Here is a 20,608-nt window from a genome sequence, read left to right on the forward strand (position 1 = left end):
AAGTACCTGAAACAGAAATTAAACTTAAAGAGACTTTTGGAAGAAATGAACAGTACCTCGTGTAGCAATACATAGAACATGATACAGGAAAGAAAAAGTAATGTGGCTGTCCAACCAAAATGAAGAAATGATAGGAAAATACTCACCATGTGACCGACTTTATCTATGTTGTGAAAGCTCCTTCTCTAGAGGCTCAAATTCCTTTAGATTGTTTACAACTTTTTGAACCTTTTTTGACAGTTGGTTACTGTGCTCTTCAACCTCTTTCATAAAAGCAGTTAACTGGTCTTTGATATAATGCACTTAGTCGTTTCTTCCCCCGGATCTCTGCGGTCAGCTCTTGTATTTTCTTATCCTTTTCATCCTACATAAATGAATAAGACAAATTTATCCAAATAAGACAAATTTATCAGATGTCACAAAATTTAAGAGAATGCTACATCCAAGTTGAGACCACAGACAGGAGAACTATACATTGCAAGTGTACTCTGCCTCCATTTACATCAACATAGCAACACCTTCACCATGCACATACGAACACAATGCGTCAATATAAGAATAATGACAAAAGAACAAACCTATATACATTCAAAATTATATCGTTATTCTGCTAGTTTGCATCATTAAATGCATGCCTTAGGAGTGGGTCAGAGCTAAACAGTCTCAGCAGGGACAGAAAAAAGGGTGAACAAAAGATTTCAAATCCATATGATCAAACAGTTGAGTCATTGACCCTAAATACTAAATCCATGCTTGGAATCAATCACAGAGAAGTAGTTTCAGCAAAAGAACTTTCTGTCAAAGGCATAAGCTTTCCACAGCATCTACAGAGTTGGAGACCGAAGATTAGTTATTAATTATATGGAAGGTAAGAGGTCATACAAGTTCTTTTGAAGAAAGACTTCTGGAAAACTGAATGAATGCATGCTTACATTTGCAGAAGGTGTAAATGCAATTAAACCCCCAGAAGTAATAAGTGTAACATACAAAAGCTGCTCCCAAAAGATTTAAAAAGAACTCAGGAAGCCTCACCATAGCCGGACGAACTTCCCGGGGGGCTGTCACGAGGGGATGATTATGATCTTTCACAAATTTTGTGACAACCCATTTTCCATCTTTGTCGGACTTTACTAGGATCATAGCCTTACATCCTTCCCTTGTGCTTTCCCTTTGCTTCCTAACTGATCCCAAGGTACCCTGTGTACTGAGACAATGGCCCTCCTTATTGCATCCAAGTTGGCGGGAAAGAATCTTCCCATCAATCTCTGAACGACAGCAAGACATTACACGCATCACAAAGCCTACTCGCTTTGCATAATCATCATAAAATACTTTGGCAGCTTCCTCAGATCTAAACTCCAAACCCTCGAACGGTTCTAGAATTGGTCCTCCTGCAGAACAACTCTCTATTGGTCTAGCCCCCTCATCCGAATCCACTGCAGATTAACTAGTCTCAAAGCCTTCTAAACCCATCAAACAGTTTTCTTATTCACATAAATAAATAAATAAAAAATCACGAGCTAACAAAAACCCAAACTTGTCAAACTATTGAGAAAATAGCAAAAATCAAGCGGAGAAGACCTATTAAAGAGTAAAACTACGCGGTCCTTATTGCTCACTAGCTCCCAAGTAGATGTGTTCAAAGCAAAGCTTGACTATTCTCGTTCTTCTCCTCTAGTGCTTCCCCAACGGAAAAGCTATGAGGGTTGCTACTGCAAAAGAATCTTGAACCTCAACTTTTTCCTCTCCAAAAATTAGCTAACTTCTTGCTATATTTAGCCAAATTTGGCATGACGTTTCCCTATAACACCAAAAGTAAGGCCATTATTTCGCCTCGGCATTGCTCATGATGGACTCACATATGATTTTGCTTGGGGATTTTGTGAGAAAAATAGAAGAAATAGCATTTGCATCATTAGATTACCATTTCCTCACTATCCATTCGGTAAAATATAAAGTTGGCTAGCAAACCATTGGAGATCATTCTCTTAGGAAATAGATCAACAGCAAATGGGCTCAAAATTTCCGTTCTTTTCCTACCAGAATCATAGCAACCAGTGAAACATCAATGTAGAAGAGCAAATTTCTAGGTAGTCTAGTTCTTTCTGCTGGCCAGTATATCAAACATGTGTTGAGCATGAAGAAATTACTTGCTCAAAAGCCTAAGACAGTCAAACTACAACATGTAAGCTAAAACCAGCAAATATTACTACTGAGTGAGATTCCAATCTTTCTTACCCCTCTGAATACTCAACTGAGCTCAAAGTCACCGAATTTGCAGTTTACGCATTTATACACAAACCCACATTAAAAGCATACATTTCGACGGAAGATCCGAAGATTAGAGGCAAACGCAACTTACTGAGTCCAATGATTACAGAGATAAAAGAAGATTTTTGCAGCCGTGCACGGATAGAAAGAACCTCGAAACACCATGGGCATGTGAGTTGATGAGGTGGGATTGTATAGAACGAGCTTGATAGTGGTAGGTTACCACTCGAACTCAAATGGGGAAGATGAGCAAGTAGGGGTGGTCAACAAAATCGCCCGAAAAGCAAAACCGATCCGATCCAGTTTTTGGTTCAGAATCGATAATTTTGATTCAGTTTTTGGTTTTCATTTAAAAATTTGTTGTTAGAATCCAATCGGACTGTTTTGAAGTAATATATAAAACATAATAATATATATATATAATTATGTATTTTATTAAGTAAATAAAATTAATTTATTTAGAGAAAAAATCTCATTATGTTTTTTTTTTAAATTTTTTTATAGGCAACAGAAAACATTTTTATCAGGGAAGGAGAAGAGGGAAACCAACCAGGGGTCGGATACATCAAAAAGGACAATGCTACTCACATAACAATCCAAACACAACAACTCACATAACAATTCAAACACAACAACTCACACAATCTCTCACATACATGTGGGGCCTACACATAATAGTGTGTGTGGAGGCCACGTATATGTAGGAATGGCAATGGGGCGGACGAATTTTGCCACACTCCGACCCTGACTCGAAAATTTAGCCCCGTCCCCGACCCAACCCCAAACCCAGACCGGGTAATTTATGTGCACCCCACCCCGCCCCTGTCGGGTTTCGGTTTTATCAGCCTTGCCCCCCTCATTTTTATTTATTTATTGAGAAAATATGATCTAGATTTTAAAATAAGTAAGTACAAACAATAAAAATTTATGAAATAACTATTATAATTTAACCAAAATCTATTATCTAAAAGGAAAATGGAAGAAATAATTAATATTTTATATGGTATTTTAGTTCTAAGGGTAAAAATACAAGAATAAAAATAATTTTTTATGCATAAAATAATTTCGAGGCGGGGCGGGACGGGACGGGTTGATGTGTGTGTGTGTGTGTTTGGTATTGTGTTTGAATTGTTATGTAAGTAGCATTTTTGCATCAAAAAGGGCCAAAACCTAAAATCCAAAAAAATCTCATTTATTAGGAAAGTTTTTAATATACTAGTAGTATATTTATAGGAACTCAAACAACCATTAATGATTTTTAAGAGTATTATTAAGAGTACTAGTGCTTGTCCGTGCCTACGGCACTACCCACCCTGATTGGAATTGATTTGTACCCTTTTGCTAGATTTGAACCATGAGCAAAAGCTAGTGAGGGGCGAGGGGGTCTCGATTGTGGAGAGCTTGAAAGACGGGTCAGTGTCGTCGTAAGTGGTGGAGGACGGTGAAGGAGAAAATGGCGCATGAGAAGAAGAGAGATGGTCTGGGTGAGGTAGTGTTTGTGTGGGATCAAAGAGAGAGAAGGAGAACTCTTCTGAAGTAGGGTTTCAAATTTGAAAGTGGGTATAATTTTGATCGGTGGCAATTATGTAATCAAACGAAAGAGGCTGGACAATTTAATAGAAGGGAAATTTCACCTCAACCATTGGATCAATTCAATCTCAACCATTGCAACAACTTGTCCCTACACCATTGTGTTTTATAATAGAGATTGAGCGTACCCAATTTTATTTTTTCTTACTCGAATACATATCCATTTCCTAAATTTCACGATTTATTTTACCCTACTAGACCCTTAATTTATATTCTTCCTTCCTTTTCTATTTCAGCAAAATACCTTCTTATAATCCTTACTTAACCCTACCAAACCCTTAAGTGTTTGGATGCTAATTGGATATAACCGGAATCAAACCAAAATCGGACCGGTCTTATGGTTTGTTTATGGTTAGGTTCCACACATATATTAGTTAGGTTTTGGTTCTTAATTTTCTCAAACCGTTTGGAATGGTCTGGTTATTGATTCTCTAAAAAACCGAACCAATTCGGACCATATGTACCCTATAAGCCAGCGTTTGAATGATTTTGAAGTCACGTTGTGGAGACGCGAAGTTAAAGTGCCGCGACGGTGTGCGGTGCCATTTCACGTATTTGGACCTCGCACGTTGAAGATGCGAAGTATTTCCCCACGACTTGGTCTTGCTTCCAAATAAGTTCGTATATCAATAAATATCTCAAAGATAATAATACACTTTCAAAAATATCAATACACCTTTTATCGGATATCAATGCACCTTTGGACATAGCTTATTGATGTAAAATTCACTACAAGAAAAATGAAAATTGGTGACGAAAAAGTGGCGACGAAATTTAATTTTGTCACTAAATTAGTATATTTGGCGACGAAAAAATAAATTCGTCACTGTTTTGACAATTTCCGTGACGAAATAATTTTGTCACCAATTATACATGTTTAGCGACGAAAAAAATATTTTCGTCACCAAAAGTACCTATTTGGAGACAAAATACATTTTTCGTCACCAAAACCTTAAAAAAAGGTGACGAAATTATTTTTTATCGCCAAAGATAATCATTTGGTGACAAAAAAAAATATTTCGTCGCTAAATGAGACCAATTTAGTAATGAAATATTTTTTTTGTCACCAAATGCTTAACTTTGGTGACGAAAAATAATTTCGTCACCATTTTAACGCTTTCAGCGACGAAAAATATATTTCGTCATCAAATGGATACCTTTCGTGACGAAATTTATGAATTGCGCTTTGTCACTAAATGTATTTTGAACATAACTCTTTACTAAAAACTCTGATTGAGATAATTCAAATTGGGTTTGAACAATAACTCAATTGCCTACAACTTTCATGTTTATCAAAATTACTAATTTTAATGTTTAAAGGTTCAAAATTACATTTGAAATATATTTTTATGTTAAACATATATGTTATATATTAGATATTTCAAATATTTACTGAGAAGTGTGTGTGGTGCAGTTGGTTAGAGCTTGCGCGTAAAAAACTTAAGGGACTCGGGTTCGAAACCCAGCAAGAGTAAGAAAGAAGGATTTTTTTTTCCATATGAAAATGTCTTTTGCAACGAAAATTTTCGTCACCTATGAGACTCATCAGTGACGAATTTTTTCATTGCCAAAAGGAATAATTTATGACAAAAAATTTCGTCGTCAAAAAGCACAATAAGTGAGAAAAAAAATTTCGTCTCTAATTATTCACTTTTTGATGACGAAATATTTCGTCATCAAAAGACAATATAGGTGACGAAAAATAGATTTCGTCACCAGGTAGGAATCCTCGACAACCTTTAGTCGACAAATTCTTTTTCGTCACCTATATTATTTGTGACGAAAAACAAGCAATTTGTGACGATATTCATTCGTCACCCAATGTAATTTTTCTTGTAGTGATTGTCGGGTCGTAATAACTCATATTGTAGAACACATCGGAAACATTTTCTGGGTTAACAGTCATACTAGATGAAGCTGCCAAAAGCATTCTATGATGAGTATGCCAGGCGGATAGGATTAGCGTGATGGATCAGTTATATCCTGTTGACTGGCATGTAATAAAAGAGAGAAACTTATTCACGGAGCGCAATCTCAACTGTCCATTTCGGAAATCAATGGTCCGAATTTTAAAAAAAAAATATCGCGGTTGAGCTGATTTTTGGTACACTTGTATTACTCGATTAGCTCTACGAAGTGAATATTTCCAATCATCAGAACGAGACCAAAACGAGCCCCATTTGGGGTACTGCTCTTGGCTGCTGTGCTTGGGGGCAGAACAGCTCCCCGCCTCCTTAGGCGGAGGGCTCCATACACACTGTGGAAGTGTGTTTCTAGAGTCTAGCCGTTTTGTTAAGCTTTTGGGATCTAGATCTTCTGCCCCATCTCCTTCCTTCTCTGTAATCTATTATTAGTTTGAGGTTATCAATGGTAGCAGAGGTACGACTAGTGACAGAACCAGAACTTTCGATAAGTGAGGTCGAAAATTTGAACTATGTGTAATTCAAAAACGAAACTTTTGATTTGTTTTGAGAAACGAACAAATTAGCGTTACGTTTGAAAATTTTGTGGGTAGAGATTCCATTTTGACTTTTTTTTCCCTAAGTACAAAACCCGTACTGGGGCAAAAATAAATTTTAAAGTGGTGTCAAATTAGAAAAACTGGGTAAAAACTATACACATTTCTATGAAATTTGACAGCCAGTTAGATCGACAGCCACCCTTAGCTCTATGTCCTTCCGCCACAGGGTACAAACAAATAATTTAGGTTGCAATAGTTTGGGTCCCATGCAATCGAGGGGTCCCAATTTGGGTCCGCAACGGGAAAATTTTATTAGGCAGCACAATCATGCACGCGAAGTTAACATAGTAATATTTCCACATTTAACATAGTTAACATGTTCTTGTCAGAGAGACATACCGTAACCAAAAAAATAATACGAACACAGAATTTTTAGTAGGACATTAATCCAGAACGTGAAGTATTTGGAAAAATTCGGCAAGAACGTAATTCCAAATAACAATTTCGCTAATAACATTGCGATTACGAAATAAATATAAACGAAACAAGTTGCGTAGAACAGAAATACAAACGGATTTACGGAAGATGAACCGAGTCTTGTGTGATACCATAGTCTCCTTAAAAAAGATTCGCCGCCTACTGAGGGTGTTGGAGGATCTGTCGACGTCTTCCTCCCAGGGTCGGCTCGGTTAAACCGCAAGCCGTCAAAACACTACCGTCGACCGCCTTGGCGAACTAACTACTGCCTGTCTCTCTCTCTCTCACACAAAGAATGAAATTCAGAGCTCTCAGAGTTGGTGAATTTCCCGATGCATAATGAAGAATGGACTGCCCATTATATACAGCTCTGGTGGTCTTTGTAACAGCCAGGAAATGAATACGGGAAATTGATTCCTCAGCCTTGAATATGGGAGAATCAATATACAAAACTGCCAAAATGAATAGCAGGTGCAAATGCCAGCATTAACCTCTATTCACGGGGTATTATTTAGCCAAAACTGCTGAAAAATTGAAGAGCCTCGTCCAGATTCAACGTACCAACGGGAGCCCTTACGGCTGTCTCAGGAGATCCTCTGTTCCCAATTATCATTCATAAAATCTGGAAATTTTCCAACAGTATTGAAGTGAAATGAAGCGTATTGACGATGAGCAAACATATGATGAAAGAAAAGAAGTACAGATAATGAAAAGTTTTTCTCACAGAATTACCAAAAGAAAGATTAACCGAAAGATAGATGTTGATAAATGTCTATATACATAACACCACCGGTCACGTCACTCCTATTTTTTGCCTTCTCCAAACTAAACCTAATGACACTCAGCCATTAGCTAGCCGTAGCACATACATACCCACCTAAACCTCCGTGAGTAGGTTCAATGGGGGGAGCGAAAAATGGTATATTCCGCAATTGGTCTCCATACATTGTAGATGCCTCATTTACCGTATTTCCTAAGCTGGAGGTTCGCTCACACCCAGTCACGAGGTTTGTATCCAAACTAGCCTATCATCTGGCCGGGAGTAGTGACGTCCGGTCTCTCGGTTGGCTATATAAGTTCTCCCTAAATTTTTGGTTTAGTAATTATATGCTCTCTTTTTTTCTTACAATTTTTGATTTTTTTGTTATTTTTAGATTTGAGAGAGAAGAGGGATTGAGTGTGTGTGTGTGTCGGGGGGGGGGGGGGGGGGGGGGGGGGGGGGGGGGGTGTTTAATTTTTGTTTGTTTGTTTGTTTGCAACTTAAATTTGTAAAAGCAGATATAAGTCTTTTCGGGCATAAAATGGGACTAATGCTTTGGTTCCTAATTGCATGTTTCAACCAATATATTCTTTTAAAAAATAACTAGCATTGTACCCATTCGATGTAAGAGAATGAAAAAAAATTAACGTGAACTTTTTTTTTATTGTCCCGTGCATTCAATGGGTACAACGCTAATTTTAGGACAAATCATTTGTATTGATGAGCTAAATCAAATAAATACAAAAATGTGGACGAAAGATTTCATATAAGATGATACAATAAAGACAAAAATACAAGCTGTTTAATATTTTTTCATCTTTAGTAATTTTTTTTTTTGTAATTTTGGTCATAAATTTTTACTTTTTAAATTCTCTTGTAGAGACGAATAATTAATGGAAAATCTAAAAAAAATTCAAAATAAACGAACAAATATACCGAAACAAAATTTTAAGAAGGGGCCAATTGTGATGAGATATATATGCAATAAATCTAAACTTGCAATCAAACCGGGACAAACCTTTAGTCGTTGCGGAGTGGTTCAGAACATTATTCAACTTCTCCAACCTCTTCAGATTAATCATTCAGCCTCTCGCAATCCCTCATGTTTTGGAATTCCCGAGTATACAGCCTATCCTTCCCCGTAAACTGGACATTAGGTATATGCTCAATAACCCAATAGATTTGGCCTTAGTCTGGTCCCATTCTGTCGTAGAACTCTATTGGCATAGAAGCAATAAAAAGTAATTTGAGTTCCCTGAGGTTGTGGATGCCGGAGGGTACCTCCTTCAGTTGTAGGCAATGTCCGATCCGAAGCTGGTTAAGAACGGGCAATCCTCCATCCTCTATTATAAGCGAATTCAAACCATGTAGGATTTGGAGGTGTAAGCTTCTGAAACCCTCCAACGTCGAAATACAGTTGTTCTCCATCATACCTGCCTATGAAACGAAGGCTCATCAAATTAGGTAATGCTTGAAGAGCTTTTATTACATGAGCACCGGTCAACCTTGTCCGACCTAGAACTAGGGAAACTAGACTATCGAGTCTTGATATTCAGTTTGGCAACGTTTCCAAACGTCCAATCAAGCAGAGATCCTGAAGAGATTGAGGGGGAGAAGAAAGAGAATGCAAATGTAAATTGCTTTTCCCACCCCCCCCCCCCCGACACCACACCCCTCCTGGTCCCACACCCTTTTTCCGCTTTTTTCCTCCCTCAGCCCTTTTAATTACCTCCCTCCGCATTTTAATTGGCCCTCAGCCCTTTTAATTACCTCCCTCCGCATTTTAATTGGCCCTGGGCTCTGCTAGCCCCTAAATGGCAACGTTTGGGTTAAAAAAAATTCTCACCATCAATTTGCAATCCTATGGAGCAGAAACGTAATTATGAGAGTTCTAAAGACAAAATTTGATTATATCTCTTTAGAATAATATGATCAAAATAAAAAGATCTCACACCCGTTCAAACGCATTAAAAATTGAAGTACTTAATTTTTTAACCATATTTTTTAATATATAAAATGCTCAAATTTTCACTCCGTTTGAATCGGTGCAAAGATCTTGTTATTCTGATTATATTGACAAGATCTTTGCACCGATTCAAACGGAGTGAAAATTTAAGCACTTAATTTTTTTAGACCGTTTATATATATTAAAAAATATGGTTAAAAAATTAAGTGCTTCAATTTTTAATGCGTTTGAATTAGTGTGAAGATTTTTTTATTCTGATCATATTATTTTAATTTATTTCTTTATTTAATTACTCATATTTTTTTAAGGCCTTTCAACAAAACACCTAAGACTTATTTTTTAGTTCTAAGACTCTCTTAGGATGTCCATTGAAAAGCCTTGGAACCAAAAATTTATTACGACCATTTAAGATGAAATGATCAGAAAAATAACATCTTTGCACTGGTTCAAACGGATTGAAAATTGAAACACTTATTTCCGTAACTATATTTTTTAATCTATAAAGGACAAAAAAAGAAAAATAAAACAGTCGTATAAATATGATCAATTGAAACACTTTTTTTTTCTTAATTATTTTACAAAGCCTAGAATTAGACTTAACCTATTATTAAAGAGAGAAAAAATTCAAACTAGAAAGAAAGAAAATGAAATAAAATGAAAAAAAAAAATCAAACCGGAAAGAAAAGGAAAAAAAGAAAAGAAAGAAAGAAACTCTAAAGAAAGAAAGAAAGAAAATGAAGAGAGAGAGAGAGAGAGAGGCGGGGGTAATTCCGGAAAAGGGGAGGTGGGGCCGGGGGATGTGTGTGTCAGGGGAGGGGGGAATAGCAGCTCTCAATGCAAATACAGAATATCATTGTCGGATATATCGAAACCCTCAAAGATTGAAGGTGATTCATCTTCTCGATCGCAATACAGAGAGTCTTTCCGTGTTCTCTATTCAAGTTCCCAATACCCAACTTCCTCAATTGCCTCAAATTTTATAGCTCTTTGATTAAATCATCGTTTGCCTCCATGTATCGCAATGTATGCAACTCTTCTAAATGCCCAATCCCTCCTTGTATCTTCACTCAACAATAAGATGCCGCAACTTACGGAGTCTGCTTAAGATCCCAATTTGTAGCACAGACACCTGCGAGTCTTTCAAGTTCAATGTTTGTAGGTTGTGTACATTTCCAACGGACTTCGCAATTATCTTCACTTTTGTCCCCTTGACACTTAAGTATCGCAAATGAAGAAGATTGCCCACGTCTTCATGAAGTTGATCAAGAGGAGCATCCTCAAAATCAAGTACTCTCAAAAGTTTGAAATTCCCAGCTAGAGTACCCAATAACAGCTCCTTTGGAATCTCCCCCATCGAGAAAAGAAAAACAGAACGGATTCTGGATTTGGTACTACTAATGGTTTCCAAATCCTTATTCGTTATGTTTCGCATATGCATTGACCATCTTCGAGTTTCATTGTTCCAACTTGGATCTGCTTCTCCCAAAACTTGGCAAAAACTCAAATCCTCACACTTTGCAAGGATGATCTCGCGGACTACATCATGGACCTGAAATCTTTTAATTCTACCATCCAGTTTTGTGTTCGAAACTTGAACCAAGTTTCTATGAACGAGCTCAATCAAGTGTTCTTCTGCCACATTCTTCCAGCGTTTTTCCTTTCTGTCCTTTGATAAAACTCTCAGCTATCCACAGTCGAATTAGTTGTCCACGGGTGATTTTATAGTCCTCGGGTATTATGCTAAATTACAAGAAACATGGCTTGAGGTAGTAAGGCAGATCATGGTAACTAAGGAGCACAATTTGTCTGATGTTTGTGAGATGGGAATTCCTTTCTAACTCGGATTCAAGGCTATTATAGAATCTTTGCCATTCGGATACAACCTTACTTTTAGTGGACAACAGAGCACCGATCGTCACAATAGCAAGTGGTAATCCTTCACATTTTCTAACAATGGCACGAGATACTTTCTCCCACTCGGGAGGACAGCTACCACTGAACTCCCGTTGAAACGTTTTCATGCAAAAGAGCTTCCAAGCTTCCTCCTCAACTAAGGGCGCCAGCTTACAGACATGATCCAATGAGGATTCCTTGCAAAAAGAAGCAACATCTTCACTGCGTGTAGTGACAATTATTTGACTTCCTTTTTTGTTTTTCGGTAAAGCAATATTTACTATTCTCCAAAAGCCTGCACTCCATACGTCATCAAACACGATTAGATACCTCTTCTTAAGTAAATATTCTCTCATAATATGAATGAGAGAATTTGGGTCCATCGTGTCGATTCCCTCAGGTGTACACTCCTTCCTTGTCTCACATAGCAGCTTTATCGTTTTTCTAAAGATGTCCTCCATCTTGTATGATTGGGAGATTGATACCCAAGCTTGGCAATCAAAGTGTTCAAACACTTTCTGGTTGTCAAAAATTGTCTTGGCAAGAGTGGTCTTGCCACATCCTCCCATACCTACTAGTGAAGTGATCGTTCGGTCTAACTCTCCGATTATCAGCCTGTGGATCAGTTCCTCCCGGGTGGACTCAATGCCCACAACTTCATCTTCCTCAATGAAAAGAGATGCAACACGAGGGTCGTCACTCTGCTTCTCTTCTGTTTTACTAGTTGACCCATGTTCCAAGGAACTAAAACCATACCTCTCAGCCCTTTCCTTGATCTCACAAATAGTCTAGCTGTTTGATAACTTGAATTTGAGAGGCAATATCATGTTGTGGCCTTAGTTTGGTGATTGAGCGAGCGATTTTGTGAAGGAAACCGATGAAACCACGCTATTTCTTATTTTCTGCTAGGGGAAGTACGTATTCGTCCATGACATCCTTGATCTCCTAAGCCAATGCCCTTACCTGTTTCACCCAATTTTCTGCCCTTTCGTTTTTTAATTTTGTACTTGAATCTGCATCCTTCAGGAATGACATTATACTTTCTAATTCTGCCTTGATACTGGCAACTTCTTTGTGGATATTCCACAACAACTTCATTTCACCAGATATCATGGCACCAGAGCATTGTTGATAGCGGAGCTTACTGCAACTACTGCCATCAGATCTATTTTCCTGCATGCACAATTGTTAGTTTCGTAGCGGATATATTTCTGTGGCTGATACAATGTGGAATCTTCCATGCGCGCATGCACGTGCACACACACTAGCATAAGGAAACAATCAACCAATGAACGGAAACAAAAAAAATGTGGTTTCCAATTGGGTACTCCATAGCTCACACCATATCTCGTCATAGTTAGCGAAGTGACAAACTAAAGCAGAATCAGGTTGCACAACCCTAGCAAGAGTATTCCTCCATTAATTACTGACTGAATAAAGATGACATACTTAAAGATTGTGTTGGGGAACAGACACCAGTTGTGGTTGGAACTACTCTTCGCGTGCTCTTCAATAAAGACAGATGAATTTGTGAGTGAGAATTGAAAAATAGATTTTGTAAAAAAGAAAAAATTCATGTACTATATAACTTCGTAATTATTAGGATGAACAGATTGATTTTCACAAAAAAAATGAAAGGTGAATAACATATATGCTTTATGCTTTATTCTAGTAAAGATAAACTTCCTCCAGACTAGCGAAGATCTTATTTTTCGGAATATGGTACCCTAAGCGATGGATATTTTCCCCATTGATGGTACTCCGTATTATCTACAATTTATGCAAAAGGTGTAGACAGGAGTTTTGATGTACCTACAACCACCCACAAGTCACACGTACGGCATTGCGGGGGGAAATTGAATTCATGATCTTCAAGCTTATGGGTGATCCCAGTAACAAAACTTGAACAGGGGTCGAGACTTAGTTACTCCTTGTAATTTTAAGGTTCGAAATCTCATAGGTGGTATTAACTCTTTTGAGTCCGTCCATATGGGGCAACGATGCCATATCTAATAGCCCCTTGGTAAACCCTGGGATTAGTCCAAGGGAATAGACGAGTCGAGGTAGATGTATGCTAGCCTAGAAAGATACGTATGCAGCGTAATGAAATATAGCTATACACGCAGAAAGAAAGAGAAACAGGAGGGAAGATGATCAATTACCTCTATAATGCGAGATTTTCCGGAGAATGAAAACAGAGAAATGTGACCCAATTTGCAAATGTAAATATGAGAAAGCCAATGAAGTATGTGATGATAGTTGAAAATAAGAGAGAAATGTTACACGAATTTGTGTTCGTAGTTTTCATTGTCATTTTCAGACTTCAACATAAAAGAAATTTGGTTAATAGTTACATGAATTTGTCTTGGTAAACATTGAATAATGAATTACATATATGTTAATGAAGCGACCCTTACACGTAAATAAAAAAATATTAATAAAATTGGTAGTGGTAGTTTTCATCGTCATTTGCGGGTTTCAAAATAAATTAAATTTTGTTAGTAGTAGTTAGGAGAAATCCGTAGTTTCCATTGTCATTTTCGAACTTCAACATAAAAGAAATTTGGTTAATAGTTACACAAATTTGTCTTCGTAAACATTGAGTAATGAATGGCATATATGTTAAAGAAGCGGCCCTATGCGTAAATAATAAAAATATTAATAAGATTGGGAGTGGTAGTTTTCATCGTCATTTGCAGGTTTCAAAATATATGAAATTTTGTTAGTAGTTAGGAGAAATCTGTAGTTTCCATCGTCATTTTCGATCTTCAAAATAAAAGAAATTTGATTAATGGTTACACGAATTTGTCTTCGTAAACATTAAATGATGAATGACATATATGTTAATGAAGCGGCCCCTACATGTAAATAAAAAAAATAAAAATAAATCGGGAGTGATAGTTTGGGTTTCAAAATAAATTAAATTTGGTTAGTAGTTCGGAGAAATCCGTAGTTTCCATCGTCATTGTCAGTCTTCAAAATAAAAGCAATTTGATTGATAGTCACACATATTTGTCTTCATAAACGTTAAATAATAAATGACATACTATATGTTAATGAAGCATATCTCACTTGTAAATAATGAAGCGTGCGGCCTGCAAAAGTACTCTTTATAATAAAGCGTAACATAGTAGTCTCCATCATCATTTGTCACATTTCAAAACAAATCAACAAAAAGGACATATGCCGAAAACACCAAATCATAGGGACCATTTAAGTGTGGGGCTAAGATACCCTTATTCATGCTACATAACAAGGAAACGAAAAACCAACGGCAACCGAAATGCATTCATCATGATGTGAATCGTACTTTGAAATTCTTGGAATTCTTTGTCGTCTTGGATCTCCTCCACTTTCAGTGTTGGCAGTAACATCTGAGAATAAAAAAATCCAACTCAAACGTATCACTACTCACCAACTACTAAATTGAAGATCAGTAGCAGGACACAACAAGATCCAGAACTTCAAGTACTGGGGTGAAACATATCCACGATGAGCAAACATATAATGTAAGAAAAGAACTATAAAGATGGAAAAGTTGTCTTACGAAATTACCAGAAAAGATTAATCTAAAGATAGATGCTGATAAATGTCTATTATAACACCATCGGTCCTGGCGCTCCTATTTTTGACATTCTCCAACCAAACCTAGGGACACTCAACCATCAGCTAGCCGCAGCATACACACAACCAAGTTACAGGTAACCCTCCTGTATTCATAACTAGTTCCATGCATATCTACCTAGCCACCTCACAAGTCAAAGTCAAATCCTTAGTTCTTTTTTTTTAGACATAAAGACAAGGCAAAAGACATCATTAAAAGCAGCAATCTTTGGTACATGCCAATCCCTCATGATTGTTCATGGACAATTAGAAAGTTACTGAAATTTAGGCCTTTAGCGCAGAACTTCGTCAGACATACCTTAGGTAATGGCAAGCTAGCTACCTTCTTATGCCTTGACAATTGGCATCCAAGTGGGCCTTTGTACAAACTCTTTGATGGCAGGATTATATCAAGCCTTGGAGATCCTCTTTATATGATAAAGACTCCTGCATTTTGAATGGTGTGTGGCACTGACCAAGACCTAGGAACAGGATTATTCAAACACATTCAGGCCTCTACCCCTCTCTCTCTTTTAACTCTGGGGGATAGTGAAGACCTGATAACTTGGACAATCTCTCCTACAGATTCTTACTCAACAAAACATACATGGGAAGCAATTCCGAACAAATATCCCAAGGTTCAATGGTCTTCTCTTGTTTGGTTCACTAATAACGTTCCTAAGTGGACATTTATACTTTGGATTGTCTGTCTTAAGAAGCTTCCGACAAAAGATAGGCTCATGAAATGGGGCATGCAAATAGAACCTCTCTGCATTCTTTGCTCACAGATAGAAGAAATTGTTTCTCACCTATTTTCTGACTGCATTTATTCTAGATAAATATGGGAATCTATTCTCAACAAATTTCAGATTCTTTGACCAGCTCTTGGATGGGAGAATGAGCTGAATTATGCCATTAGCTTTTGCAAAGGGAATGCATTTCGTGCTCTTGTGTTCAAGCTTTCGCTTGCTGCTGGGGTATACTTCATCTGGCTTGAGAGGAACTCTCGTGTTTTTGGAGGGAATCCAAAGAATCCAGATTGTATTTTAGCTTGTATAGCAGAAAATATGAGACTTAGAATTTGTACATGGAGGAACATAGTTTGCTCACACTTGTGAGGTTTGTACCCAGACTACCCTAACACATGAGTGTACTGAGCTCTGGCATATCATCTGAGGCTTAGCTTTCCGTCAGTTTTTACTTTTTGGTAACTTTTTGCTATTTTTTTACTAATCATTTGTGTCAATAAGATAAATCAAACAAATACAAAAATGTGGACCAAAGATAAATAAAGTTTATACAAGATTACACTAAAGACAAAAAAAAAAGAAAAGAAAGACCAGCCATTATGATTTATTTTTTCATCTTTAGTTAAACTTTTGTTAATTTTGATCAAAATTGTTTTACTTTTTAGCCTCCTCTTGTCAAGACGAATGATTAATGCAAAAAGTTAACTTAAATATAAAAAAGATTCAGAAGACGAATAAATATATCAAAACAAAAAATTAAAGGGGCCCATTGTGACGAGATATGCAATATATCTAAACTTGCAATCAAATTGAGACAAACCTTTCATATTCAACTTCCCCAACCTCTTCAGATTCATCATTCCGCCTCTGGCTTTCCCTCATGTCTTGGAATTCCCGAGGAGAATAAAATCTTGGTTCCCTTCGTCCACCCGTCCAAAGAAAATTGACTGCAATAAACCAATACTCTTGGCCTTTGTCTGGTTGAATAATGTTCCTCCATCCGTGAATACAATCAGGACTTTAGGTATATGCTCAACAATCCAATAGTCTTGGCCTTTGTCTGGTTTCATTCTGTCTAAGAACTCCGTTGGCATATCCCAAAAGAAAAGAGATTTGAGTTCTCTGAGGTTGCGGATACCGGAGGGTACCTCCTTCAGTTGTGGGCAATGTCCGATCCAAAGCTCGTTAAGTACGGGCAATCCTCCTCCCTCTATTACAACCGAATTCAATTCTTTTCCGTTTCGGAGGTAGAATTTCTTAAGCTTCTGAAAACCTCCGACGTCAAAACACAATTGTTCTCCATCATACGCGTCTCTGAAATAAAGCTGCATCAAATTTGGCAATGCTTGAAGAGTTTTTATTGCATGAGCATCGGTCAACCCTGATCCACTTAGAATAAGGGAAACTAGATAATCAAATCGTGATATCCAGTTTGGCAAAGTTCCTAAACGTCCATTCAAGTTGAGATGCTGAAGAGATTCGGGGACAGAAGAAAGAGAATGCAAATCTAGAGTCCCGTCGCCGTCTATAGCCATATAAACCGCCAAATATTGAAGGTGATTCATCATCTCGATGGCGGTACAGAGACCCTTCCCGTGTTCTTTTTTTAGGTTCTTAATACCCAACTTCCTCAATTGCCTCAAATTTTCTAGCTCTTTGATTAAATCCTCGTTTGCCTCCACGAAATGCAACGTTTGCAACTCTTCTAAATGCCCAATTCCTCCTTGTATCTTCACTCCTGGCCATGGTACAAAAAGATGCCGCAGCTTACGGAGTCTACTTAAGATCCCAATTTGTAGCACATCCACACATGAGTGTTCCAAATTCAAAGTTTGTAGGTTGTGTAGATTTCCAATGGAAATCGGAATTATCTTCACTTTTGTCCTCTTGACACTTAAGTATCGCAAATGAAGAAGATTTCCCACGTCTTCATGAAGTTGATCCAGAGGAGCATCCTGAAGATCTAGTACTTTCAAAAGTTTAAAATTCCTAGCTAGAGTAGCCAATAACTGTTCCTTTGGAATCTCCCCCATTGAGAAAAGAAAAATAGAACGGATTCTGGATTTGGGACTACTAATGGTTTCCAAATCCTTATTAGTTAAGTTTCGCTTATGCATTGAGCATCGTCGAGTATCATTATTCCAACTTGCATATGCTTCTCCAAAAATTTGGCTGAAACTCAACTCTTCACACTTTACGAGGATGATCTCGTGGACTAAATCATGGACCTGACATGTTTGAATTCTACCATCTATTTTTCTCGACGAAACTTGAACCAAGCTTCTATGAACGAGCTCAGTCAAGTGTTCTTCTGCAACTTCTTCCAACGTTTTTCCTTTCCGTCCTTCAATGAAACCCTCAGCTATCCACAATCGAATTAGTCTTCCGCGGGTGATTTTATAGTCCTCTGGTATCATGCTAAAGTACAAGAAACATGGCTTGAGGTAGCAAGGCAGATCATGGTAACTAAGGAGCACAATTTTTGTGATGTTTGTGAGATGGGGATTCCTTTCTAATTCGGATCCAAGGCTATTATAGAATCTTTGCCATTCGGATACCACCTTACTTTTAGTGGACAATAGGACTCCTATCGTCACAATAGCAAGTGGTAATCCCTCACACTTTCTAACAATGGCACGGGATACTTTCTCCAACTCGGGAGGACAACTACCACCAAATTCTCGTTGGAACGTTTTCATGCAAAAGAGCTTCCAAGCTTCCTCCTCAACTAAGGGCGCCAGCTTACAGACATGATCCGATGAGGATTCCTTGCAAAAAGAAGCAACATCTTCACTGCGTGTAGTGACAATTATTTGACTTCCTTTTTTGTTTTTCGGTAAAGCAATATTTACTATTCTCCAAAAGTCTGCACTCCATACGTCATCAAACACGATTAGATACCTCTTCTTAAGTAAATATTCTCTCAGAATATGAATGAGAGAATTTGGGTCCATCGTGTCGATTCCCTTAGGTGCACGTTCCTTTCTTGTCTCACATAGCATCTTCATCATCCTTCTAAAGATGTCCTCCATCTTGTATGATTGGGAAACTGATACCCAAGCTTGGCAATCGAAGTGTTTAAACACTTTCTGGTTGTCAAAAACTGTCTTGGCAAGAGTGGTCTTGCCACATCCTCCCATACCTACTAGTGAAGGCACCGTTCGATTTGACTCTCCGATTAGCAGCCTGTGGATCAGTTCCTCCCTAGTGGACTCAATGCCCACAACTTCGTCTTCCTCAATGAAAAGAGACGCAACACGAGGGTCATCATATACTTTCTCTTCTGTTTTACTGGTTGACCCATGTTCCAACGAACTAAAACCATACCTCTCAGCCCTTTCCTTGATCTCACGAATAGTCTGTTTGATAACTTGAATTTGAGAGGCGATATCATGTTGTGGCCCTAGTTTAGCGATTGAGCGAGCGAGTTTGTGAAGGAAACCAATGAAACCACGCCGTTTCTTATTTTCTGCCAAGTGAAGTATGTATTCGTCCATGACGTCCTCAATCTGGTAAGCCAATTCCCTTACCTGTTTCACCCAATTTTTCATCCTTTCGTTTTCCAATTTTGAACTTGAATCTGCATCTTTTAGGAATGACCTTATGCTTTCTAATTCAGTCTTGATACTGGCAACTTCTCTGTGGATATTCCGCAACAATTTCACTTCACCTGACAACAATGGCACCAAAGTACTGTTGATAGCAGAACTTACTGCAACTAGTGCCATCACATCTATTTTCCTGCTTAAAAACAACAAATTAAATTTATTAGTTTCATAGATGATATTGGCTGATACAGTGTGGATTTTCCTACACACACACAAGCATGAAGAATCAATCAAGCAAAGAACACAAACAGAAAAAACGTAGTTCTCAATTGGCTAATTGGGTACTTTCACAGCTCACACCAATCTCATCATAGTCAGTGAAGCAACAAACCAAAGCAGAATAAGGTTACACAACCCTAACAATAGTATTCCTATATTACTGACTGAATAAAAAGACAACTTACCTTAAAGATTGTGCTGGAAGATCAGTAGGGTACAGGCAAAAATTAAGGTTGGAACTACTCTTCACTCATGTAAATGATAGATGAATTATTTGTCTTTATGAATTTTTAAAAAAAATGACTTTTAAACCAGAAAAAAAAGCCATGAACAGTTTAACTCCTAATTATTTGGTTAAATGGTCCGATATTCACAAAAATCAATGGTGAATAACATATAGAACCTAGAAGCTACAAATATGATCATGTTGTGAGTAAAAATCCATCATCAACTTGCATTTACAATGCTTTATTCAAGTAAAAATTAATTTCCTCCAGACTAGCGAATATCTTATTTTTTGGATATGGTATCTACCGTTCATGCAAAGCGTGAAGACAGGATTTTTGATGTACCTGCAACAACCCACAAGTCACATGTACCCCAAGGCATTGCTTGGGGAAATTGAACACAAGATTTTCGAGCTTATGGATGATCCAAGTAACAAACTTGAACCGGTAAAGGATTGGGACTAGGGTACTCCTTGTAATTTTATAGTTCAAAACCTTCTAGATGCTATCAACTCTTCTGAGTCAGTCTATACGGGACAAAAGTGCCATATCTAATCGTTCCAGGGACTAGACGAGTCAAGCTACACGTATGCTAGCCTAGAGTACACCCTCAGTTATCAAAAAAAGGAGCAATTTATTTATTTTCCTCCACTCCGATGGAATTAAAGAATCCTAACCTATAATTGTAGCAGTACAAATGAAATGTAACTGAAAGAGGGAACATGATCCAGTACCTCTATAATGCGAGATTTTCCGGTTAAGATGGCCTTGTGTACCAAAAGTG

General features: G+C 37.6%; 2 protein-coding genes and 1 pseudogene across 2 annotated transcripts in view; all 3 read right to left on the minus strand.

Annotated features, from left to right (window-relative positions):
* Positions 1-145: 145 nt before the first annotated feature.
* On the minus strand, positions 146-2,541 carry LOC131316216 (protein FAR1-RELATED SEQUENCE 5-like; annotated as a pseudogene).
* Positions 2,542-8,747: 6,206 nt separating this feature from the next.
* On the minus strand, positions 8,748-12,348 carry LOC131317139 (disease resistance protein RPM1-like). Its single transcript, XM_058346709.1, has 4 exons — positions 12,337-12,348; positions 11,325-12,206; positions 10,618-11,209; positions 8,748-8,992 (listed from the first exon to the last, which is right to left on the minus strand). The coding sequence occupies exons 1-4, from the start codon at positions 12,346-12,348 to the stop codon at positions 8,748-8,750; spliced, it is 1,731 nt and encodes a 576-aa protein (XP_058202692.1).
* A 2,166-nt stretch (positions 12,349-14,514) lies between these two features.
* LOC131316207 (disease resistance protein RPM1-like) overlaps positions 14,515-20,608 on the minus strand; it is an 81,666-nt gene continuing 75,572 nt past the window's right edge. Inside the window, exons 3-4 of the mRNA XM_058345512.1 lie at positions 16,591-19,511; positions 14,515-14,792 (exon numbers count right to left, since the gene is read on the minus strand). Of these exons, the coding sequence (XP_058201495.1) occupies positions 16,649-19,498 (2,850 nt within the window). The 5' untranslated portion in view covers positions 19,499-19,511 and the 3' untranslated portion in view covers positions 14,515-14,792; positions 16,591-16,648. The remainder of the gene's footprint in view (positions 14,793-16,590; positions 19,512-20,608) is intronic.

Source organism: Rhododendron vialii, chromosome 2a (genome assembly GCF_030253575.1).
Source record: "Rhododendron vialii isolate Sample 1 chromosome 2a, ASM3025357v1".
Lineage (NCBI taxonomy): Eukaryota > Viridiplantae > Streptophyta > Magnoliopsida > Ericales > Ericaceae > Rhododendron > Rhododendron vialii.